The sequence below is a fragment of the Metopolophium dirhodum genome, chromosome 5, assembly GCF_019925205.1.
Source record: "Metopolophium dirhodum isolate CAU chromosome 5, ASM1992520v1, whole genome shotgun sequence".
NCBI classification, from domain to species: domain Eukaryota; kingdom Metazoa; phylum Arthropoda; class Insecta; order Hemiptera; family Aphididae; genus Metopolophium; species Metopolophium dirhodum.
This window is the reverse complement of record NC_083564.1, coordinates 2,699,213-2,726,857: the sequence shown is the minus strand read 5'-3', so window position 1 is coordinate 2,726,857 and position 27,645 is coordinate 2,699,213. Positions and strand designations below refer to the sequence as shown.

General features: G+C 30.9%; 4 protein-coding genes across 4 annotated transcripts; 1 reads left to right on the top strand and 3 right to left on the bottom strand.

Annotated features, from left to right (window-relative positions):
* Positions 1 to 817: 817 nt before the first annotated feature.
* LOC132944910 (uncharacterized) lies at positions 818 to 3,002 on the bottom strand. The gene is made up of 2 exons (XM_061014463.1): positions 2,844 to 3,002; positions 818 to 1,174 (listed from the first exon to the last, which is right to left on the bottom strand). The coding sequence occupies exons 1-2, from the start codon at positions 2,859 to 2,861 to the stop codon at positions 884 to 886; spliced, it is 309 nt and encodes a 102-aa protein (XP_060870446.1). The 5' UTR covers positions 2,862 to 3,002; the 3' UTR covers positions 818 to 883.
* A 9,555-nt stretch (positions 3,003 to 12,557) lies between these two features.
* On the bottom strand, positions 12,558 to 13,610 carry LOC132944855 (cyclin-dependent kinase inhibitor 1C-like). Its single transcript, XM_061014379.1, has 2 exons — positions 13,451 to 13,610; positions 12,558 to 13,056 (listed from the first exon to the last, which is right to left on the bottom strand). Exons 1-2 carry the CDS (start codon positions 13,463 to 13,465, stop codon positions 12,769 to 12,771), a joined length of 303 nt encoding a protein of 100 aa, XP_060870362.1. The 5' UTR covers positions 13,466 to 13,610; the 3' UTR covers positions 12,558 to 12,768.
* A 4,376-nt stretch (positions 13,611 to 17,986) lies between these two features.
* LOC132944854 (cuticle protein 16.5-like) lies at positions 17,987 to 20,359 on the top strand. The gene is made up of 2 exons (XM_061014378.1): positions 17,987 to 18,147; positions 19,558 to 20,359. The coding sequence occupies exons 1-2, from the start codon at positions 18,127 to 18,129 to the stop codon at positions 19,897 to 19,899; spliced, it is 363 nt and encodes a 120-aa protein (XP_060870361.1). The 5' UTR covers positions 17,987 to 18,126; the 3' UTR covers positions 19,900 to 20,359.
* Positions 20,197 to 23,514, bottom strand: LOC132944853 (uncharacterized). The gene is made up of 2 exons (XM_061014377.1): positions 23,354 to 23,514; positions 20,197 to 20,987 (listed from the first exon to the last, which is right to left on the bottom strand). Exons 1-2 carry the CDS (start codon positions 23,363 to 23,365, stop codon positions 20,388 to 20,390), a joined length of 612 nt encoding a protein of 203 aa, XP_060870360.1. The 5' UTR covers positions 23,366 to 23,514; the 3' UTR covers positions 20,197 to 20,387.
* Between the last annotated feature and the right edge of the window lie 4,131 nt (positions 23,515 to 27,645).

Here is a 27,645-nt window from a genome sequence, read left to right as displayed (position 1 = left end):
TGTAGTTAAAAATTAATAAAATATTTAACTTTCATAGATAATGATTAAAAATTTAAAACAAGGTTCCACGTATATAGGTTATTTTGTAACCAAATAATCTGAAAAAAAACCCAGCCTTTTAATAGTTATTTTATGTTTAAATTTGGACGAAATTACATACCTATTAAATAACCAAGAATAACGATTTTAGTTATTTTGTTGTAATTTTATAATATTAATTCAACTTACCGGCACCGTATTAATAATAGTTAATACCTTACAATATAAATAAAATATAAAATATCCACATTGATAAACCGTCTTCGCTCAGAATCGTTTTTTGTATACAATGGTATGTGATCATTGAATTTAAATTTAATACTGTCCATTATACAGTGACACACTTGTAACTTACTGTACAACAGTGCGACATCCACTTACCCGTTTTTTTTTTTGATAAGCAGTACACCAATTCCCTTTATTATTTATTAACTTTTATCTACACCACATATTAAGTATAGAAATATTAAAACACAGTTGATTTGAAGTTACTATATTATGATAATTCCGTTTTCGTGCATTGCACGGTATGTACATTGTACACTATAGATTCTATAGTATAGAACTATGTAGGTAAGTAACAATTGAACAACTAATTTGTTGGTACTATGTGTTGTTACGTTACGAAAACGGTTACAGATTATTATTAAGTTTAATATACCATTCATTGGAACCACTTGAACGAATATTTGTAAACATTTTATTCGTTTCCAAGGAAATCAAAAGTTGATTACCAACCGAAAACCTTCCACCGACAATAATTACAGTATAGACAATATTTGCGAACATCGTATATTTTATGCAATATTATTTACAATATGTTTGGTAGGGGTGAGGGTCGTCGTTAGAAAAGATAGTCTTGAACCAGGGGTCCTGAGTAGGCGAGTCCAGCGGGTGCGTAGACGGGTGCGGGAGCTGCGGCAGGGTAGGCAACGATGGCCGCGGATGGGACGACGGCGGGTGCCACGGCGATTCCGTTGTAATTTCTAGCCACGTACTGTGAACTGTAAGCGGTGACCACAGGTTGGACGGGGGCGGCCACGACAGGTGCTGCGACTAGGGGTGCAGGGACCAAACCGGATGGGGCGGTGACGGACATGGTGACCAGACAGCAGGCGACCAGCGCAAACAGTGACTGTGGAAAAGAATAATAATAACAAAATTAGTATGTATTTAGTTATGTATTTTTAGCAAAGCCGTATTTTAGGGGGGTTTTCGGGGTTCTAATTTATTTTATTGCCCTCAACTATCTTCAAACTCAGTTTTTTGTGGAGATCACTACACGAAATTTGGTTTTTTTTAAAACGACCTAGATTTTTATTTCATAATCTGAAACCATGAAAGCGTCTAGAAATTTAATTTAATATTTCTATGTACCTATAAAAATGGGAATTTAACGAATATAGATTTCAATACTAAGCGTTTAAAGTTTATTTACCTATTATTGTCTTCATTCCTCTTAAACTGTTAATCACAGTTAAAATAACCATTTTATTAAATACATACAATTATAAAACTAAAATTAAAAAAATGTACTTTTAATTAGAAACTGATTAAAGTAATTAGTGTTACAACTTCGTTTACTAAATATTAAATATATTTTTTTTTATTAGATAAAAATAGAGTATTTACAATCTGTAATATTTATATACAATACAATAAGTAAATTTGATAGATTATATGGTACAAAACATGAAATGGCATGAGGAGGAAGGCCCACCAGTGTGGATACCCTCTAATTTGGGAGGGTTTTTTTTAATTAGTGCAGGTCGGGATTCAGGAGATCTCGAAACCAGTGTCTTTTTAATCAACGGGGAGGGGGGGGGGGTATTTGGCATGAATTCACTGGCTAAGTTAGAAATCAATGGATTTGTGAGGTTAACTGTTTTGGTGTGGACATTTTCAATTTTGAAATCTTTATGTAGTGAGAGGTTTGAGACGTTCCATGGCACAGATTAATATTATATTTATACACTTTCATAAAAATTAATTAAATTAATTAAACAGAGTGATTCATTATATGGATGATCAATGCTCATTTTTAATCAATAGGTATAATGAGTTTATTAAAATTCTGAATCTTGGAGCTGCTTCTTAAGTACCGACACTTAAGGACCATATTTTACAATACTTAGATTTTGTCTACCATTAAAGGAATGTTCTTATTAGTTATTATGTGTTGATATGAACTAATTTTTTTTCAAACGAGAAACAATCAGTTTTATTGTAAATTGTTAAGCAGATAATGTTTGCAAATTATAAAACGTTAATAGACTAGTATTAAATATTAATCACTAAAATTTTCAAATAATTATATTCCAACCCTATTCTTAGCAGGTACATAATGTTAAATAACTCAAAAACTATTTGCCTTTACTTCGATTTACCTATATAAACAATTTAAAAAAATTCATCTGCTTAACAATTTATAAGAAAAAAGGGTGATTCTCATTTGAAAAAAAGAAGTTTGTATGGTCACAAGACTACCCTCAAATGAAATAAAAATGCGAGTGTTTGTAAATATGGTCCTTATGAGCATACATAAAAATTATAAAATTAGAGTCCAACCCTTTACTAAAGGGTAAAAATAGTGTGTACTATTGTCGAATAAAATTCGTTAAGAATATAATATAATTTGTCGAATGCAAAAAAATTTCGTAGAAACATAATATATGTATAATAATATATTTTAGGTAAATTGAGATGTCGATTGATATAATATTTAATTAATTCCAATCGCGAACGGTCGTAAAGATGGATAATATTAAATATAATTTATTGGGTTGTGGTGAATATAGACTTACCATAGTGTTGGTGTTCATTTTTCTGTCGAGTGTGGTTGAATTTGTTCGTATTTTAAACGGAGTAGTATAATATAGTACTATATAGGCGAATGACGAGTAGATTGCTGTCGGCCAAATAATTGATAACTGGTGTAGTGGCGTTCCCGGCGACTGTATTTATAAGAATTGTCGTTGGCATATTATATTGTGACCATCACCGCACGTGACCGAATTTTTTTTTTTTTTTGGATGCGATGATGCGCGTATTTCCTAATTGTATTGTGCATTGGGTCTGTGACATACCTATACATAACGATTTATCAATTATTTATGTTATTGCAGTGAAATATATTATTCACCTACGCACAATGGCTCTCAATTGAAATGGAACATACATAAGCTGAGGTTGGTATTTTACAAATAGACCGTTTATTAATTTAATTTTAAGTTTTTTGTTATTTAAGAACTATAATATTTGAAAACAAAAATTGCAGAGAATCAAATGCATTTATCTTCAATACTCGCATTTTGGTTTGTGGGGAGGGAGGACGAATATGAAATCCATCCAAACACGGTCATAGTGTATTGATATAGGGTAGCTGTTAATACAAATGTAAGACTCTTGGTTTTAAAATTATTTTACATATATAATATATATTGGTATTAAGTAGGTACAGTTTAAATATAAATAACATTTATACTCATGATTCAATTTTGACAATCTTAATTAAAAAAAAATGTGAATTATTATATCTTTAAATCGTTAATAATAGTTAATATTGACCAACAACATTTTGTTTATCTGAAAACAGATATCATTTTCTCGAATATGAAAAATTATTTTTTGAACGGTAAATACTTTAAGTATCTGTATTGATGTTATACAATTTTTAATTGGAATTTTTATGTAATCATAACATAGATTCATTTAAAATGCAATAACATTCAACATATTATGTCATAACATAATAATGAAAATTGAAATAATAAATACTGTCATCATTAAAAACATATTTAAAGATGATATCAGCACACCACTTGTTTTCGGTCGCAGACCCACACGCAACATACACTTAAGATTTACAAAAACCATTTTTTTATGGTCCTTAATCAAACTTAGAGCACCCATTAGGTACAACAATTATTATTATAAAGAATATTATTTTTGACGGTGGAAATATGCTTTTACATAATTTTGGCATAGGATACCATAGAAAACGTATTAATGTATTCTGATTTTGTCTAAATACAGTCACAAAGATGTCTTGTATCCATTTGAATTTACAAAAAAGATATTTTTTTATGTAGATAATAAAGTCCAACAAAAAAAAAAAACCAATTTTTCAAACTATGAAAAATAGCATAGGTGTGCAAACCTTTTTATAACATTAATTAGTGACATTGTAATATTTTATAATAATTATAATAATCTATATTACGAGAAAAATATCTCCAATAATTCGATGGCTACACCCTCCTAAGTTTAAATTAAAAATGTCACAGTAGTGATTTTACAACCATGATATTTATACTTCATTTACTTTTTTCACGTTGTTTTTAATTTCCTTAACCTTATCTATTATAGATACCATATCGGCAAGATCTTGATTATTTTATTAATATACCATTAGAAAATAAAAACAATTCATTTTGGATTATGAATTACAATGTTTTGCTACAAATTAATATTTTAACTTTTCAGTAAGCTGTACTAAATATATTTTAATATACAATAAAACAAGTATATATATAACTTTTACTTATAACATTATTTTTCAAAAATAATTTTTAAATTTACCAATTTTATTACAATTGAACTATTGATTATATTAATATCCAACATTAAGACATTCACAAAAGAAGCCAGTATTGTCTACTATGTAGAATAAGTCTTTATTTAGCTAGCGTATTGATTATACATAGTCACTTTAAATTGTAATTGATCGAGACGTACTGGCTAATTAATATTACTAACAGCTAGATGAGTTTATACGAAAATACTTTAAATACTACATTTTAGGGGTTCTCTCTGTATTTTAGAATATCGATTAGGGGGGTACCTTTCAACTTGACATTTTAAGGATAAGTATCTTAAAAGTTATTTTTAAAGTACTCGGAGCTAAAAATTTAAGTATGGAATAACCAAATAAGTGAAGCGAATTCAAAGAGGTATCTTAAAAATGAAGAGACAAACAGCCTTAGGTGTCAATGCAAAAAAAGACAATTTCTTTTTAATAAACGTAAATTATGCGAGTTCTTAATTTTTCTATTAGCCTGCATGTGTGCTTTGAAACTTTAAAAGATAAGTTTCGACATTTTGTATACAAATTAACACCTAATTACTATAATAGTATGTTACACTGCAGTCTATTCAGTATATTAAATTAAAAAACTATTCTTTACGATATTAAACCTTTATTTATGTGCCATAATTATTCATACAGTTGTCGCAGTTATGTATACGTATTATGATGTTTGTAAAATTGTATTATATTAAATCATACATAATTTTATGCACACGTTCGCCTAGTTACCACTGTATCATGTAACGCATAATAAATCGGTTATTATTGTGAATTGCGATGGCTGGCCAACGATCGAGTGATGACATTTCACGTACTCGTCTGTTGTCACTCGAATCGATAAAATTCGTGTAGCTGCTATTGACTTTAATTAGTTTTTAGTTTTTACATTTTGTACGTGCCATCTATAATTTAGTGTCTATAAAAAAAAACTGTTAAAACCCTATGATTTTATATTCCTAATGGGACTAGACATTTTAAGGAAAGTATTTTAAAAAAGTCCCAGATTTATAGATTTTAGTATCATAGAACAACTATGGCTACTATAGTAAATTAGTGAAGCTTATTCAATCTTACAAAAGAAAAATTAACTGGCTTAAGGCTTAAGGGCATTGATGAAGAAAAAACTAGTGACAGCTTCTTTTTAAAAGTATAAGTTTCGTATGAAAGGAAACACCTGTGTATTTTATATTTTATTCCAGAAGTTCCCAAACTGTGGGTCGCGATTATATTTTTGGTGGGTCACGCTATATTTTTAAACAAGACATACTTTTCGTTGATGTTCAAAGTTAAAATTCAGTCTTATCGTCAATCGTTATCTGCGAGAGTGACGATTACGAGTTTACAGTGACTGTGTCAAAACGATGCAACCAGATTAATAGTTATTGGAAAGATAACGATTTATCTGAAACAAATTAGTAGGTACCCAAATGACGTTCAAAATGTTTGATTATTTTCAGTCACATACGGCACACCGAATACGATACAAGTACGCAGTTGTATATTTAATACTACTTTTTCTCAAACATATTTGTTGTTTTTTTGTACTTTTGTACAACTATGTACAAATGGTTAAACAAAAAGTCAATAACTCAAAGTCAAAAAGAAATAGAGAATATCTGTGGCAACAGTTAAAAAGAGAAAATTAAATTACGATGAACCTTTAACAAGTTCTTCGGATTCAAAACAAAAAAAAACTTTCAGAAAATATTGTCCTGAATATTTGCGAATTGGACCTAGATGGAACGGAGACGAAGAACATCCACGACCTTATATTTATGGGTGTATACAGTATACTTGCAAGTGAAAGTATACGACCAAACAAACTACATCGACATATCGATACGAACAATCCAGAAATGAAGAATAAACCACTCGATTTTTATAAAAGAAAACTAGAATCCCTAAAAAAAAAATGTCATTCATTGTATTGTGTTATGTTGTTTTAAATAAAAAGTTTGGGAACCTTTGTTTTAGTCTATAGCCTACGATGAAAACTAATTTATTCAGGATGTATTTAAATGTACTATTATTCGCATGCAGTTATGACTGCATACGTTTGCGAAAGAATACTATTATTATTATTATTATTATTGTTATTACTATTGTTATTATTGTTACATTTTAAACATAATAATTAATAATATTATGCATTCGTTGGCCTGTAGTTTGTCTGTATCATATAACAACGCATAACTAATAAATCAGTTATTATTGCGATCGCTGGCCTGAGATCCGAGTGATGAAATTTCACGTGATTCCGTCTGCCGTCCCTCCAATCGATACCTAATATTATTATTAATAATAATAACCTTACATTCGTACCTACATAACTGACATTGACTTTAATTTGTTTTTACATTGTACGATGGATTCGTTAGAAGTTACGTTAGCATTTTTAATTAAAAGACAATAAGTTTTGACAAAGACGACGGACGTCCGTAATTGAATCAATAAATAAACACGTACCTATAGACGACAATCGGTTATTCGGTTGTATAAATTTGTGTTTTTCTAAACGGACACGTATGATTATGTACCTAGTTTGGTTACTTTATTAAGTATACGTATTATGTTTAAGTGTACCGACGACTGGTCATGGTTTTGAATCGTCAGGTTAATATCGCCATTAAATAAAGTATACGAGGTTATCCCCCTACCACTTGCCGAAATAGGAATCGATGGTCTATCGTAGCCACTATACAATTAAAAATGTAAAATACCAAAAAATGTGAAATTTATTCATAATTACAAAAAATATGGGCAAGTAGATACCGTTCAACTGTACATTAGGTGTTATTTGACTCATTTTAATGGATGTGTTAAATTTGAATTCAATGATTTATTCTAAAATAATTGTATACGAAAAACGATTCTTAGCGAAGGTAGTTTTTAAATTATAAAAAAAAATAACTAAAATCATTGTTCTCTGTTCAAATATAAAATTTCGTCCAAATTTGAACTAATAAAATATCTATTAAAAAATACTGTGTTTATATATTTTTTAGATTATTTAGTACACTATGAAATACTTATGAGAAACCATGTTTTAAATGTTAAATCCTTATCTATAAAAATTATAGATTTATTTTTTATCGTAATTTTGATCAAGTTTTAATATTTTTGAAATGCTATTGTAAAATACGAACCTTGTATTACATATTTAAGCTTTTTGACCAGTGAAAAATGTTTTAACGAAATGCATAGAAACAAAATTAAAAAAATGATTTTTGACACTCTCAAACTAATTTTTTTACTAGAACTGACTTTGGAGTCGATGGTCGAATCATTTTTTCCACTATAAAATGAGTATTGATATTTGAGACACAATATATAAAATACACACAATTTCAAGACCTTTACATTTATACTCCACTCAGTAAGAAAAATATTACATTTTATCGTTACACTATATACCTACAATATTATTTGTTTAATTCGTCGGCAGGTGAGCAATATATTAGATCTTAAACGTTTATATTATTTGGTACCACTCTTACAGCATAACATCACCTACCTGTATTTATATAATCGAACGTGTCCTCACTAATGTAGCAATGCTTAAATGGTTTCATGGTACTTTTATACCACCATATAGGAATAAGGGTTTTCCAAAATTTTCATTTTAAAGAGGTTTTCAGTTTCTCACACATGGATTTAACCTTTTAAGATCTGCGAAGGAAATAGATTTTTTTGTTTATTAATGGTCCTTATTAGTTACAGTCGTTACAGATTATAATAATTATTGTAATAATATGATTTAGTATTTTTAGTATTTTTTTTTTGTAAACGTACGTATTTTCGGGTTCATCACCTCAAATGAACAAATTGTACCTTAACAAATATCAGAATTTATTATTAAAAAGGTTGGCAAGTGGGTGTCAATCTGCTGTACAGTAGGTTACAAGCGGGTCACTGTAATGGATGGTGTAGTCATGATAGTACTAAGTATATTTGATGGTATTATTGTGAATAAAGTAATTTGTATACAACCAATTTACGCGGAACTTTGTTTTAAATTTTCAACCCTTAGCTATAAAAGTTAAACATTTTATACATTTTAAACTGCAAAATAATTATTACATTTTTAATTTTCGTGATTTTTCCGTATTTTTTCAACATTAGAACTTTAAATGCTTATAAAAAAAACTGTGACTAAGGATTTTTAATATTTTTCAATTGCCATTAAATTTTCAAGCTTTTTTACCCAACAAATAAAGTTTTATTGACATTCATAGAAAAAAAGTGGGTAAGTAGATGTCGCTCTGATATACAGTAGGTTACAAGTGGGTCACTGTAATGGTTGGTGTTAAATTTGAATTCAATGTTATAATATCATTGTATAAGAAAAACGATTCTGAGCGAAAACGGTCAGTCAGCCTATGTTATTACCAGGTCAGGGGTGTAATTAAGGGGGGATGAGGGGGATAGATCCCCCCCCCCAGATCCTTCAAATTATTATATATTATATTATATACTCACCAATGTACTTGAAAATTTAATATTTTGTGTGTAAAAAATCTATATCCCCCCCTCCCCCCCAGGACAAATTCCTAATTACGCCAGTGTACCAAGTATATTTGATGATAATATTGTGAATAAAGTAATTTATATATAACATATTTACATGGAGCCTTGTTTTTAATTTTCAATCCTTAGCTACAAAAGTTGAACATTTTATAAATTTTTAACCACAAAATAATTATTAAATTTTAAATGTGATAATTTTTGTCAAAATTTGAACTTTAAATGCTTATAAAAAAAATTGTGCCTATGTATTTTTAATAATTTTCAACTGCTATTGTAACAATATATCAGGAGTTTTGCAATAAATTTTCACGCTTTTTTGCCCAACAAATAAAATTATATTGATATTTATAGAAAAAAAAACTAAAATATTTTAAAAATGACAATGTCCGTAAACAGCTCAAAAAGAGTCAAATTATTTTCAAAATTGTATGGTGTATGTAAAATGCTAACATTCAGTGAAATTAGTATCTACAAGTATCTACAGTCATACGTTTTTTAATTACAACAAAATAAGGAAATCGTTACATGAGAAATGGAGTGAATATCAAATGTTGTAAAAATATGAATTTCAAACGCTCATAAAAATTTAATTTGACTTTCTTCTAGACATTTTTTTTTTTTGATAAGGGTAGAAAAACTTATGAGGTATCTTGTATTACATTTTAAAATCTTAGATTTAAAAAGAAAATTTCTTATGAATTCTCAACTCAAAATAATTTGCAAATTTGGTCATTTTTACGGATTTAGTCAATATTTGAACATTAAATGCTTATACACCCCCCCCCCCCTCTTGTAAAATCGCCCCTGTAATATAAATATATGAAAATAAAAATTAAATTGTTATGAAATCATGAGAAATGTTCCAATATTTGTATTGAAATATGTACCGGTCTTCTACGAATCGCACATACATTTTGATAAAAAAGAAACGAGTCTCGGGAGAAAATACATTTATGTTCAGCGTTAAGTAGAATTTTATGAATGAACAAAAAAAAATTATCCTCAGAATTATTTCGGATGCATGTATATTATAATATGATATAAGCCAAGGCTGGACAAGTTAATGATTTTTTTAACTTGTTAAGTTAAGTTATTTTAAAATAATAAAGTTAAGTCAAATTTACTCGTATTTTTTTTTTGTTCACTCGTAAAATTAAGAGTTAACTCTGAAAAAAAAGTAACTTAACTTGTGTAAAGTTAAAATTTGGTAATTTGCAAAAATAAAAAATTCCAGACATAATATGGTTGATTAGATAGTTTTTATTTACACTCAGAAAATTACTGGGGAAATGATACATCAAAGTAAACTTTTTTTAAACCCATTAAAAAATTTGCATTGATATAAGCATTGAGTCGTTTTGTACAATGAAAATAATCGGTTATGTATTATAATATAATATTTACGTAGGTTATTACGTACGTAATAAGGTTGTTCCGCGATATACCAATGACGCGTAGGATATGACGTAAGTCATAATTTTCAAGAAAATGTCGATGATTTTTTTTTGTAATTTTGTTTTTAACTGTTTAAAATTGTTTAGAAATACAGGTTAGGGGGGCCCTGGAGCCGTCACTGTATAATGGATGGTATAACATTTGAATTTAATGATATAATATCATTGTGTACGAAAAACGATTCTTAGCGGAGACGGTTTGTCAGTGTGGATATTTTATAATATATTATATAATTATAGTGTTATTACTTATTATTAATACGGTAGCCGGTAAGTTGAATTAATATTATAAAATCACGACAAAATAACTAAAATTGTTATTCTTAGTTATTTAATATGTAATTTCGTCCAAAATTGAACAAAAAAAACTGTGTTTTTATGTTTTTGAGATTATGTGGTTACAAAATATTTTACTAACATGGAACTTTAATTTAAATTTACAATCTTTAGCTAAAAAAGTTGAACATTTTATACATTTTTAACTACAAAAACATTATGAATTTATATAAGTGTTCAGTGAATATTGCTTTAATTTACACTCTACGGGCATTTTTTTTAGAGTTACACACAAAAACCAAAATTGATTTTGTCAAAAACCAATTATACGTAAAAATTCCCGTTTTTCCTTAATTTGAATGTTGTTTTCCCGGCGATTTTAAAAACTATTGAGAATTTTAAAATTTGACCTCCCAAATGCCTCAACTAGATTTACTTTCCCATCGAAGGTATACTGTTGAAGAAATTCGAAGCAGTTTTACTGCCCCAAACGGTGGTGACAGACACAAAAATAAAGAAACACACATCATTGTAAAATCAATACATTCATCGCTCCGTTCAGAATCTAAAATGTTCTTCTAGGTATATTATATTTGTTGCCTATAGACCTAAAAACTTCTCAACCGATTTTGACGAAAATTTCAGAGATTGTTCTTAAATAATATATTAGTATAGTTTATCGATTAGTTTGGACTACGTTCGGAAATTTACCATAAGCTATAATATTTGAACTGAAATACACCAATATAACACAGTAATGCAGCATTTTATATTAATTGTTCATTTTTCCCCGGGTTAAAATCAGTCGTCGTAAAACTTATTTCCCCGTCGAGTTATATAGCTAGTTTATTTATATGCCCAGTGCCGAGTTGAAGAATATGCCGTCTAGGGGCAGATTTTAAAATTTTAAAAGCTCCTTTTTGCTATAGTCTGTTATCCATCGGATAAATGTGTTGTCTGAAAAAAAATTTTGGTTAACCGTATGCTGTTATTTTTGTCCATATAAAACACATTACACTCATCAATATCATGATAAAGTCACTGCTTGACAGTCATATTTTCGAAATAATATTATGTTTTTGTAAAATATTGTTTACATAATACTAGTATTTATTATAGTTTATTTATTGTAATCGTATGATATTACCTCCAATAGGAAGAATATGAGAATGTTGAACGTGCTGTAAGATCTTAAAAATAGTTACCATCTACCACAAAAATCATACTAGGTATCTACGTATACCACAATAGGTACGTAGGTTTTTAATCAGTCAGTTATATCATTATCCCGTAAAATAAAAACGGCCACATTCTGTTATTTTTATTATTATTTACGAATTAGCTGCGAGACGGTATACATTGAAAGAATATAATATACATGGGTGATGGTGTTGGTACCTATGGTTATATTTTATTTCAATTACAATTTACAGCATCAACAGCGCGTAATAAAGGTAAGCACGAATCGAGTTGCTCTCCTGAAAAATACCGCCAGACTGCAATTTCCAAAACTCATATTAGAATAGGATTGCTGTATAGTATTGTATTGTCTTAACCAGTATAATTGTGTAACAGCACAGCCGCAGAAGAGTGTACCAATACAAAATCAAACTAAATAAGACACGCGAAACAGAGTATAAATAAACAGTAATAATAATTTTGTTAACTTATAGTTTGTGAAGAGTAAACGTTTTTCGGTTTATTTATATTTTAAAAATCGTACAGTAGTCGTAAAAACAAACATGACAGTATATTAATCACACAAACATTGTTGTCACAATAGATAATGTATAAAAATATGACGTAAGGTCAGGTATAGACGAGTGCGAGATGAAGAACGATAGTGAAGATAGTGACGAAGGGACTTCGACCGTCGCTGGAAGTTTAGAACAAGTAGTCTTGGACCAGCGGACTCGGGTAGGCGTATGCGGCGGGTGCGTAGATGGGTGCGGGCGCTGGGTATCCGACGACGGCCGCGGACGGGACGACGGCGGGTGCGACTGCGATGCCGTTGTAGTTCCTGGCCACGTACTGCGAACTGTATGCGGTGACCACAGGTTGGACGGGGGCGGCCACGACCGGTGCGGCGGCCACTAGTGGCGCGGGAGCCAAGCCGGACGGGGCGGCGACGGAAGTGGCGACCAGGCAGCAGGCGACGATGGCGAACAGAGACTGGAAAAAAATAATTGTAGAATATTATTAAGAATATTAATTTGTTTATGTTATTCTTTTCGTTAATAATATTATGTTGGGTGTACCGAAGTACAGCCGGCTGTGCAGGTCGCAGGGCCTTAAAGTTGCAACCATATTAATATGTTATAATGAACTTTTTTCGATATTTAAAAATATATTTACATTTTTAAGTAATTATAAAGTGTGTGGTTATTGGATACAACGACTTCAAAAAAAGCGTGCGGTTTTAACCTATACTAAAATTGTGCAGTTTTTAGAATCAACATGTCTAATGTAACCTGATATTACCGTGCCAACAAAGTCTACGAACGCTTATGCAGAGATATTATAACATTATACATTTGTAACAGTTAATAATAATAATAATAATTACCATTTTGATGCTCATTTTGATTTTGAGTTTATCGCTGTCGATGATAATGGTATAATACGATAGGTCGACTGGACGGATGAAGACTGATGCCCTACAGGTGCATTGGCTGTGCTATTTATACGGATCGCGAGCTCGTCAGACAATAACAATTATAATAATAATATTATGTACACTCGTCGAATTGGCCAATGTCACAATACGATTATGTTATATTATAATAGTAATTGCGCTATTATATTATGTTAAATCCGTCACCCGAACAGATTTGACGATCGGTATGTAAAACACGTCGACGCCGGACGACAGCAATAGTAGGTAGGTACCTACTCCAGTGACCAATTGTTATTTTTTGGCCGAAGACCAATTTAATCACCGAGATTCGCTTTTACCCGTCCTTATACACTCGACGACCTGCACCTGAATTGTATCACAGAGTTGACTTCGTCGTTATGTCATTTTTGATTCGCCAGGAGTAGGTTTAATGTTTTGTTTATTATTACAACGTGTCGAATGGCGAAATCCGCAACCGTATAGTTGTACGATTGCCAATTCGACTGTCGAGAAATCGGTATTAATGATTAAACTAGGTAAATTATTATGGAAGTACATTGTACATGATATAATAGCTATTTTGTTTTCCTCGAATTATCGATTGAGCCCAATAGTATTTATCGTCGAAAGCGTTTATTGTAAGTGTATAACTATTTAGGGAGATTCACCAAGCATTCTCGTCCCTTTTTTTTCTTCCGTAACTCAGTTATTTCAAAGACCAAAATTTAAAATTCTTGAGATATTTTTTGTACTACAAGGAGTGTCCTGTGGATATACAAACAACTAAGAATAAAGAAGAAATAAGAACCCTCCCCTCTTTTATACTGCCAATTGCTTATTAGATTTATTTTTTGGAAAATGTTGACGTATGAAAAATCAAAATTCGAACGAAATTTTTAGTAATTAATATTAGTCTATTAATATAATTTATAATTTATAAAAATGGTCAAAGTATAATAAATACTAGATCCGACATAACATATATTTTTATATTAATGTACAACCGTTTTTAATAACTATATCATACTTAGTATAAACATTTTGTTCACTGCGATACTACACGTTTAAGTTTTAAATTTTGAATTAGTTACATCAAAAGACGTTTATTATTCAGATCGACAAATTCTGAAAACAAACATATCCCATGTATAACAAAACATATTTTGTATTAGGTAATAATTAATATTGCCAAATAATATAAGAATTCAAAATTTAGAAAAATAAGTAATATTTAGAAAATATTTTTTTTGAATTTTTTCCACGATATTTTAATTGATTGAAACTTGAATGGTGTTAATATACCTAATATTACATTTATACTTTATTGATAATAATAATTTTCTTTACAATACTTGAGTTCCTAGAACATTTTATTTGATTAGATTTTTCTATAACAGTTATACGATTATTATATCATATTCAAATCATAATAAAAATAATTTATTTTAAATAAGATAAAAATATATTTCACTCTAACTACTTTTAATAATTTAATAAAATAAAATACGATAACTGAAAACTGACATTTTTGATTAAATTAACATTTACTTATAAATACATTTAAATTGAAAAGTTTAAAAGACGGCAATAAAAAAAATACATTTACACTTCTTAATAATAAAAATGTGTGAGGACAATTTTCTGATAAATATCATAAACGTAAAATCCACACTTCGAAGTGTGTCAATTGTTACTATTACTACCGAATGTAAGGTTTTTTCGGTTTAATATAATTGATTTTTATGTTAATATATATATAATATGGTGACCCATATTTATGTTTTGAGATGGAATATTATTTCCATATTCAATATTCATACGTCAAAGTTATCAATCAAATATGTTCTATTATAGATTACAAAAAATAGAGGTCATAGTTTTAAAAACAAAACAATAAAGATGACATACACAAGCAAACGCAGTAATTGATTTTCTCTCAAATCTCAACTTTATTGTAATATAATTTAATGTAAAATGTATGTTATGGTCGAACTAAGGCTTTCGGGAATAATTATAAATAGCTGGTTATAGGTACAATATGATCGATCATTATTTTTTTAAATATTTATTATATCGAATAGACACTTATATGTTACACAAAACGAGTATAATAAGTCTTAAAATGTATCTTCATAATATTATTTTCTAAAATCAAAATATCTACAGAAATATTAACAACATATAAATTTGGTTGATATGAAAATATGTTACAGTGGGGTGGGGAGGAATTTTACAAGACAGGGAGCTGCAAAATATTAAATTAATTTTTCAATTTTTTGTTTCACTATAATAATGTGATTAGTGATAAAGTATTGTTGGACGTTTTTGATATTATTGTTTCTTTCATTTGGGTAGGGAATGTAAAAAATATTTATGAATTACATGTATATAGTTAGTTAAGACTTAATCTTACATAATTCATTTTAATTAATTGATATGTATTTTTAAATTAATAAATGTTTAAATATTTTACCATTGACTTGATAATTTTGGGTTTAAAATTAAATTTTTCTAGCTTATTTGACTATTAATACCACAAATTTGAAACTATTGTATGCATTCTACAAAAATTTAATTTTTCTATCAAAAAAGTAAAATTTTGGTTTACACTGCACTTGGCCCCACCATTACATGTCATAAATCTAATCTATAAAAGCAACGTTCTTAGTTCGTACGTTAATAACCAAGCGTAATAAAAATCACTCAGTAAAAAAAGTATAATTATTTTGTGATATTTTATATATTATGTATCGATTAAGCCTGGGATTGTTTCCTAGTCTAGTTACGCGATGCTTCTTGAATAACAAACATTTTAATCAGAATAGTACGTTTTTATTTTGAGTTTTTGAATTTTTAGAGCATTTTAGGTTTTTTGGGGTATTTTAAATTTTATTTTAAGATGTTAAGATGTTTTTTTTTTAATTTAATAAACTATAACTTTCTATGTACATGTAAATAAATATATGATTTAAAACTATAATCAAAATAATAATTTATTGGTTTTCCAAATATTAACGAAGTCAAAAACGATCAGTTCTGTCTGTAAAACTCTTTTACAGTCCTTTAAAATGTATACTATCATATTTTATACCAAATTTATATCGAAATTATTAAAAATAAAAAAAATGTTTATGCATTATTCAGAATTTTTAGGGCATAAAGTCAACTTTATAGGGCGGAATTATTATTAGGGACAGAATTTTGCCCTAAAAAAATAATAACAGTTATGATAATTGACCCATAAAAAAGCCAATGAAGGGAAAATGGCCGCTACTTGCGCTTGCAGCAGTCGCCCTTGATAGGTTATAAAAAAGGTATACTGGAACGCAAGTAGGCTATGACAAGTTTTGACCCTTTTTAATCCGGAAGCAATTTATCTATTAAATGAAATCTGAGATGCAAGAAGTATACGCATCGACATATCCAGGTCAATATTAGGTAAGTACATGTAAATTCCGTCCAAAATTAACGGGCAAAATAATATATTAAATAAATAAAAATTAAACAAATAATAATGCATTAAAATAATGTTAAAAATGTACCTACCTAACTATAGATAGGTACCTATAATAATAATTGTTATTACCAAGAAATAAATCAAACTACACCCATCAATTTCGAATATTTGGCCGGCCAGTTTGGCAAGCATTATAAATAGCTTTTTACTTTAATTATTTTCTATAGCTAAGGATTGGATATTTTAAATAAGGTAAGAACAAGAATAATCCGTAGTCGATACGGTAACCAAAAAATTTAAAAAGTATATAAACACAATTTTTTTTCTTAAGTTCAAATTTGGATAAATTTAGACATTGAAATCTCAAACAAAGGATAACAATTTCAGTTGTTTTTTTTTTGACATGTTAAAAACTAAATCAATTTATCTATTAGGGCAGGGAATATTTCATCTCGTTCACCGTGTCAATTGTAATGACTAGGTAAGTGAAAACGACTAAGCGTAATAATTAGTGAGTAATCAGTTTAATTAAAAATAATAATTTTCATTCGAAACCTATCCTGTACACGATTTACTGTCCCGCAGCTCTTTATCGCAACATCAAAGTTATGACCACATCGAGATGGCACAATCATTTACCATGATGTTATGTTAGTTCAAAAATGCCACTGTAGATACACTATAGATAGTAGATAATAATATAATATAATAGTATGAAGTAATTTATTTCGACCAACGTTATTATTTCGCTAGTAGAATCTAAATATATTATGGCCACCGTACGACCTCATAACAAATGCGCTTTTAGAATATTTTATCAGCAACCCGATTTCAGATTAATATTCAATATCCATACACATACCTACGTATCGCGGCATAGTCCGAATTATATAATATTACGTTTATGCGTCTCGTTGTATCTCTGTTTGCGTCAATGCCAAATTACTTCATTTTACAATACTGCATAAATCCAATTTATGTGATCGAACGATTTAATGATATGGTCACCTACAAAACTTAACTGGTGGGACACTCGAGTGCAATGTCATCGGTCCGTATATAAGCACAAGTCCGTCTCGGTCCAAATATCATTCGCTCATCAACAGCTTGTAAAGCAATATCGACTTCATTCAACTCATCAACCAACCAACCCGAACAAATACCAAAAATGAACGCCATCATGAAAATTGTAAGTATACCTACTACCTACTACGTGTTTAACAGATGCAATTATTTATTTATATAATCCTAACACTAAAATATCAAAACGATATTAATTTAACGACCAAACTTGTTTTGCGAAATGATTATTTTTTAAAACATGTTTGTGCGTGTGTGACGTTATGAATTTAATTTTAAATCAAAATATTATAAAGGTCGATTAAATAACTTATTATACGTATCACATTTATTTTTACTAAGAAAACAATACAAAATATCGTGTAGGAAGCCTATATTGATTTATACAATTAATTAGTGAATTCAAATCGCTTTTTATTATCGAAGGAAAAATACATTTACGATGTGAGGTGTTTTTCAAACGCATTAATTTGTATCTAACAATTAAATAAGTAATTTATAGAAACACTCATTTTAATTTTGTTAAATTATGTTGTTCGATAAAAAAAAAAAAAAACGCTTGTCGGGCTCAGCATGTACACTTTCTTGATTTGTAATTTTTGGAAAACTAATAACATTAATATACTATTATGTATAACTATAGGATTAATTCAAATTTTTTTTTCATTGGTCTTAAGTTCGGGAACTGAGGCCATTAGCATTAAACCAAAATTATACTTTAAGCTTTAGCCAATATTTGAAATTGAAAATTGTTTAAACACATTTTTTTTCTTTCAAGTAGGTATACTAAATATAATAAATGCTGGTAAATTTTTAATACGTTAGTTGCAAGAAATAAATGTACTATTCTTATAGAACTCGCCTGATAATTTTTAGCCCCCTTAAAATTTTAAATTAAACTTTGGTACTTAGTACACAAATATTTGTATAAGCTTTATTATTTAAGACCAGGTTGCCTACTCGTTATCACGGAGTTAAATTATTTTTATATTCCTATATACCACAAACTCTTGAAGGTTTTTTAATTCAGCTTTTTTCATTCCAATTACCATGGTTATCCCATTAAAAATCAAGAAAGTAAAAAATTCAAATTTATTGTCGTATGAAAGTGGGGTGTATTTGTGTGGCCGATCTATCGCTCCTTGTGTAACAAACTCGAGTGTAAATAATTATTTGAATTTTGTTCGTTACAAAATCGTAACGATCAACTCGACCATTTTATTGTGATATAATTGGACTTTACAACCACACACATACACACACACCACATAGTGTTTTCAAACGACATAAATTACTGTCTTAACAATATTATTGTACTACAACGATTTCCGAGTTTTTTTTCATCCGCGTAAAAATTGCCTATACCGAACTCCTTAAACAACTATCGGTGAATCGGACGATAATATAATAACAATATCATTGAATTTTCTGACACCATTATTATACTTACACGCACTGCTATAACACGAACAAAGCCGAACAACACTTACGATTTTTGTATTTTGTATTTTGTGTTCAGACATTAGCCGCCGTTGCAGTGTTCGCGTCCACCATGATGACCGCTTCCGCCAAACCGTCTGGACTCGTGCCCGCCGCCGCAATCGCTCCCGTGGCCGTGGCCGCGCCCTACGCTAGCTCGTTCACGTCACACAGCGTAGCCCATAGCGTGGCCACGCCGGTATTGCCGGCCGCTCCGTACGTGGCCGCCGCTCCATACGCCGCGGCACCCTACGTCGCGGCACCTTACGCGGCTGCCCCTTACGTCGCCGCGGCACCTTTCGCGGCCGCCCCGTACGCAGCAGCGCCATACGCAGCTTCCCCTTACGGTTACTACCCGTACGCCGCTCCGGCTTACTTGTAAAGGCCGTTCCGAGCGACGACAACGACCACAAATCAGTTGACACGCGGTAACGGACGAGAGGCGACCGCAACGACAAGATGACCAACTGCATAATACGCCACTGATTCTTTTCATTCTTATAATATTTAGACCGCATTACGTTTAACAATATTATCGTAATACATGGTCCATATATAATATTATATAATTCATTAAATAAAAAACGCAAATGTCACCGCGGTACAAACATAATGTGTACCGCACGTGTACACACAAAATATAATAAACTATGCAATGTATAATAAATCAATACCTATGTAAAATGTAATAATCATTATAATTTATATTATAATATTATACTCACGCCACACTTGTAGCGTAAAGCGTTTTGATACCACAAAATGTAATATATTATTATTAAAATAAAATGTACAGTATACCGTTACAATAATAAACGTTCACGAGAAAATATTATAAAAAATGTCGTTTTTTTTTTGTTTTCGGGCCGCTCATCGGTCGACCACCTGATAGTTGTAGTACGGCGACGCGTAGTCGGCCTGCACCACCACGGCCGGCCCTGCGGCGGCGTACGTCAAGCGTTGGTCTGCATGGTGGTGCAGGATGGGCACATCCACGTACGTCTTCTGCACGGACACCGACGGCTCGACGGCCGTCACCTTCGGCACTACTGTGTGCACCGGCCGGACGACCGGGTCGAACCGACGCAGCTGTTCCACGTGCGGCGACGCTCCGTAAGCGTACGCCGACAGGTCCGGCTTGTAGACGGCCGACGGCGCGTAACCAACAACCGCCGGTGGTGCGTCTGCGTAGTACTGTTGTTGTTGGTGGTGCTGTTGCTGGTACTGCTGGTGGAGGTGCACTGACTTGCCGACCGCGGCCGCTGCTTGGACGGCCACCGGCACCTGGACGCCACCGTAACCGTAACTGGCCGCGTATCCGGCCCGGGCTTCCGGCCCGAACTGAGCCGCCTGCACATGTAGCGACTGCAACAGTTGTGGCGCCGCGGCCGCTTCAGCTTCCGCTCCCGCGATTTCGGCTACGACGATGATGGCGGCCAACATCGCCGTAACTACTGTCGCACCGGTCATCTGCAATTATAGGGGTAAAGGAATCGTTCAACGAACAATCAAAATTTGAAGTAATACGACAGTACGATAATACTTATAATATGTATTTTGCGACTAATACGACAGTGTGATGATATTTATATATATTATGCAAATAATACGATTGTTTGAATGTTGTATTTATATTTTATACTTATACCTAATAGAGCAGATGTACGACTTGAAATCAAATTTATGGACAATAATGATATAAACTGTGTGACGAAGACAACACACGATGATACGATGTCTTCTTAACTTTACTAGAAAACCCTTACGACCCACTGCTTAATATAATACATATCACGCCTATTCGGAACGCCAGTCCACAATTTTTGGTTTGCATGAAAACTTTGGTTTTCTTATTCGCATACTTGAATTATTTATTTACTTTGCTATTTAAACTTTTTGTGTTCCAATATTATATTAAGCTCTATACATACGTATGCTGTACCAGTAGGCAGTAATATTATTTCCGTTTGCATATTTTTTTATATTTAATAAATTATTTTAATATTGTTATAACATAATATAGCAGCTGTTGTAGGATTAATCGTTTTTAATTATCCTTCAATCGGTTTTCAGAAAGTTTAAAGTAATTGTTCCCGTATTTACGAACGTAAACATATCACTGATCTGAAAGGTAATCAAATATAATAAACGAATATAAAAAAAAATTTGATTTATCATTAAACATCGACAACATTTTTCACTTAATAATCAGTTGACTTGAATGTAACTATGTAAAATAAACTACTAATAAAATAAAACCATGTCTAGGAAAATGCCTGTACGTATAATGTATTATAATTTATAATGTTATACAATGGTTATATGGATACTACACCTACGTATCATTAAAATAACAATTTGAAATATTATAACCAACAAATACTGATAAATAAAATTACTAAACGAATGAACAAAATGTACATTTTAACTAGGTTAACAAACCGAGGGGGGTAACTACGCACATTTAAAATCTCCTTAAAGGTGTTCAAAATGTTCAAATTATTAACTATTCAGTGAACCGAAAAAAACATACATTTTGTGAATTTTAAACATTACTTTCATTTAAATAAACAATACGCAATTGAAATGCGTAAGTAGATAAAATAAAATTTGACGAATACAATGAGAATCTATGTCATGATAAATGTTCTCGTTGATTTTTAACAATTTTTATTTACATAATATGTTGTATGTTACATTTTTTAGTTTAAAAACTAATAAACAAGCCGACGACGGTAAATCAAGTCTGTGTAAATGCAATCAATAAAATATGTATAAAATCATCTTAGGATGCTACACGTTTTGAATTTGTGACGAATGATATAATATAATATACATTATGAATACATGTATATACATTTCAAATTTCAAATTTACCATTTTTATTTTTTATTATTATTTGATGATCTGAATATAATCAAATGAATATAAACTTTAAGTTTATGAAATTAGATGTATTCAGCAAAATGTTGACTATTCCGTATAGAAATAAAATTCTTATTAAACACGGTAATTTTACAAGAAATTAATCAATTGTACGCGAAACAATTCATTACACTTACAAGACATAATATATTCGGTGTAAATACGTAGAGTTAGTGCAGTGTACATTGTGAGATGAATACACACAATACGCAAATTTTCGAGTAGGACTTTAAAACTTCACTTATAGTGGTTTATAACCGGGTTTTTGGTTGAATATTATGAATCTTATTCATATTCATCTATAATATATTACATGTAAAATTTAAATACGGTTATGGTAGTTACGTAGTAGATTTTCAATTTAAATATTATGTCGCATTGCAAATACGAGTACCTCCATACCAACGAATTAAATATTTTATCAATATGCGATTACAAGAGAAATGTAGGTACGTCGAGAAAGATTTCTCCAGTCGTGGGTGTAATTTTGCGAAGGTGTATAGTAATTTATTATAAATATAGGTATATATAACGACAACAGCAACCGGTAACCGGTTACACTTGGGTGCTTGTCCAAAGAGTTTGTTTTGCAACACTGATTATTCCTAACTTTTGGTAATATCGCTAGAAAAGAAACTAAACATTAATTAATAATTACTAATTACATATAGACTACCCACAGTGCAAACCACTCCGAGTGGGTTACCTTAACAGCCTAATCAGTCTGTTGATCGTTTATTACCGTTATAAGTAGGTGCACAATTATAAACCTCCATGATAACATATTATATTATGTACAAATAATTTTGATTTTCTTTTGCACAAGCGATGCAAGTGCGATGATAATATTAGGTAAAAACGGTTGATCGATATTATTGTGTTAAGTAGTTATTAAAATCTGTTGCACTTACGTTTGGATGCATCGATGGATGTATTGCTTGTACGAATTACGCAACGCAGCTATAGTCGTGCTTGCAGGAAGAACTCCTCTGAGTGTAGTGTTGTCGCTGATTTTCACGATGCCCAATTTATACTGAAAATATTCTCACAGAGAGTGGGGGGGGGGGGTCGTGGAAAAACATCGGCGTGTATTTACACACGGTATTGAGCATCCAATGATCTCCTCGCAGTTTCTCTGGTTCGAACGCCCCGTAATTACCTCAGAAGAAAACAAATTGTTGTTGCGCGCGCATACCTCACAAAATCGTAAAACCGCATAGTTTTTATTCTGTTTGCAGAATAATGCGTGAACAAAACGGTAAAAACATACCCGATAAATTATTAGTATTGACTTTTCCGGGAAAATAATTGAAATTCTAGTTTTATAAAAACGCCGATCGCTGCAGCAGTTGATCAACCGTCATAGGCACATCTTCCTTATTTTGATCGTGAATAATTTTAAAAAATCCGGTTATGATATCATGTCGTCACCTCAATAATTGTGTACTTGAGTAGTATTTTAGAATAGGTAATAATGTATTGATATAATATACGTATCACACTGCATCGTACTGACTATAATAATGTCCAGCACGCACCTGTGTCCACCTATACTTCAGTGCTTTAGATACATAATTTATATCATAATTGACGACAAGACGATAGTGCCCACCTATAAGTTTATCTCACAATTTTTTTAAACGACATATATTTTATAATATTTAAAATAGTTAAGCAACTTAAACATTAAAGTAAGACATGTTGAATAATTATCTTATTTATATAATATATAATGTAACGATTGCATTTATGGGTATAGGTGCCCATAAATTATATCAGACCAAAACAATATTATTTACGCATTTGTACTTACTGTGATCGTTATTGGTCTTGTAACATTGTAAGATAAATGTCGTGGGTATAACTTGATTTCGCCGTTCGAGAACCAAACCCTCCCTTCGAGCATGTACATCATCACGAGTGCCAATCATACGTGTTACGCGTGTATAATACGTTTAAAAAAAATGACAAGGTATATAATATTATTATGGTTTTAAGCTGTTATAACACGTTTTGTATTCACTTGTACCTATCGTATAACATACAATAACAATATTGCAATAATTACACCGTTAGACTATACGAACATTGTCGCATAGACTTACATAAATGCATTTCGACAACTTACATTGGCAATATAATATACTTGCTCGTTATTAAACGCAGTTGGCGAAGAAAAAATGATATTATCGCTTTTTTCGTTATTGAACGCATTTGTATCACGTTTACTGTTGTATTCACGTGTTGTAACAAAAGTAGACGCAAAGCCCCGCAGCAGACGTATTGTTGGCGAAAATTCTAGAAGTTCTAGAATTCTAGAACCTGATACAATGGTTCACGTTTTTGACGTTAAGTCAATTATTATTCGTAAGACCTCGACATAACGATGTATCAATAGCGCGCAGTAGGTTTTTATGTAGTTGTAAGCAAACCGCATACAAAAGATGATAGTGTTATGCACCTGACGAGATTATTATTATTTTATTATTCCAAAATTATATTTGTATCGAGGAAATAATATTAATTGATTAGTTGCAATAGTGTAATATTCCATATTATTATAGTCGTGTACACTGTAATGTTGTTAACGAGAATGTTCTCAATTTTTTTTTTTTTGTGTACGATCACCGACGGTACAAGCGCGGCGCTCCCCACGGACTGTCGATTTAAATGGAGATTTTTTGGGGCTTGTAGATTAGAAAAAAATTACAAAAAACATTGTATATAAAATAATAATCACTAATAATATAACAATATAACAATAAACACCAAATTAAACGAAATAAAAAGAGACATACATCGTTGGACAAACCCTAACATCAACCGTAAAGAAGATACGGTTCTCAATAAACTCCGTTCTGGTCACACCAGAATGACTCACGGCTTCCTGATGGCAAGAGAGGAATCTCCCATATGTCAAACCTGCGGAACCTTGTTAACCGTCAAACATATAATATCAGACTGTTTAATGTTCAACCAAGAGCGGACCACACATAAGATATCCTACAACCTAGACTCTTCACTCGGACCCAATCATGAAAAAAACATTGATTTAATAAAGTTTATGAAACAAACCAAATTGTTCAATCTTATATAAAAAAAAAAAAAATGTTATTATTTAGTATTTAATTAATGTTTATTTGTAAACTAATGGCCTTTGCTGTCGATGTTAATTTTTTTTGAGATCAATAAAAAAAAAAATAATAATAATAATCGATGATCAGTCCTTATGCTATAATTATATTACATAATATGTTTTTCCGGGGTGGTGGTGGAAGAAGAGAGGGCGTGACATTTTGAGTTTTGTGTTTAACATACCAGATACGTAGACTACCCTACCTATAATTGATATAATAACTATAATCAGTAATTGGTAAGTACGGAAGTGGACCCGAGGCGCCGTCTGACTTCCTATAAGTGTGCTATATTTAAACTTCGGCGGTCTGCAATCAAAACGAATTGTAATGACGTATACGTCATGATACATATCGTTATAACGAGGATAATTTCAAACACGCGTTTGAAACTTTTTCACGAACTTTCACAAAAGTCAAAATACTTTCTGACAACGAAATGTACAAAAATCGATTGTCTATTAAAACATATATATATCCATTTTAATGGTTATTATATATATTCTTTTGGTACAAATATAATGAGTTCAAAAATATATACATCGTATACGGTTAGGTACATGATGTGATATTATTTGAAACTCAATGGTTGTACGGTGCAAAAGGTAAATAACCCACGTGCCGCATATTCGACCGGCGTTCGACGCGACGGGCGTCAAGTTCAATAACTTCATTTTTTACCCCCGGCGAATACTGCAGTATTATCTCGTCACTATGTGTATCATGCCTGCAATAGATACGTCATATTGTTATTATTCTTCGGATATGAAAATAACGCCATTATTCTTTTCTGACTCGTTCGCGTGTTATATCAAATCCAAGGGCGTATTGACAACAATACATACCAGACGGGTCGTCGTCATCGCACAAAGGCGGACGACAAACCGTATCATCTCGGGTGCTGATTATTAATTATCGTAATATTCGCTCAGTGCGCGCCCGAAATCGACACGACGGAGGCAGTCGATTTCGTGATAATAATAATATTATATTATATTACAGTAGGTACCCTAGGTATTATATTATTATCATCATGTCCAGCAGTTCTCAAACTGTCGTATACGCAGAGCTTTTCGAGTTGTAGCGTCACTTTAATTTTCAAAACAATAAATCATATTAATTAGGACAAAATATAATAATACGCAATTATAAATTATAACATATTATTATTGTTAATTCGATAAGAATATTGTAACATTTCTTCTACAAATCAAATACAATAGATTCTTTCAATAACGGTTCTGATTTTTCACTGACTTACCTATTCTTATTATCTTACTCAATTATCCCAAATCCCAATGATATATAACCATAATTCATTGTTCATTAGAGCACGCGACCGTTTGACTACATACGTCTGCTAAACTTGTATAATATTATGCAAACGTTTTGAAGACGAAACATGTGACTTGGAAGAGTTTCTAATAGTTTCTTATCAGCTATTACAAGGTACAGTTTTAATTTTAAATATTTCAGTTATTAATTTCGTATATTATACCTACACGACATTTTTTAGATTCTGAGAGGAACGATTAAATTATGTAATGGTTTGTGTTTTTTATTTTTTTATTATTTTTATTTTTGTGTCTGTCACCACCGTTTGGGGCAGTAAAACTGCTTCGATTTTCTTCAACAGTATCTTATTCGATGGGAAAGTGAATCTAGTTGGTGCATTCAGGAGGTCAAATTTTAAAATTTCCTTATAGTTTTCAAAAGCGACGGGAAAAACAACAAAAATTAAGGAAAAACGGGAATTTTTTTCTCAGAATCGGTTTCCCACAAAATCGATTTTAGTTTTTGGAGTAACTCTAAAACTTTTGAACGTATATACATTAAAATTTTACTGAATGTTTATACTTTCATTTTGTATTCACCATCAAATTTTGAAAATATTTTGACACTTTTTGATCTGTTTACTGACATTGTCAGTTTTCAATCCATAGGAATAATTTTTTTTATAAGCATTTAAAGTTCTAATATTCACAAAATACGTAAAAATGACGAAAATTTGCAAATTATTTTGAGTTAGAAATTCATAAGAAATTTTCTTTTTAAATCTAAGATTTTAA

Excerpts from the sequence above, each read along its gene's own strand:
- LOC132944854 (XM_061014378.1), top strand. The coding sequence starts at position 18,127 with ATGAACGCCATCATGAAAATT. Across the intron at positions 18,148-19,557 it reads TGAACGCCATCATGAAAATT|ACATTAGCCGCCGTTGCAGT; the intron begins GTAAGTATACCT and ends TTTTGTGTTCAG.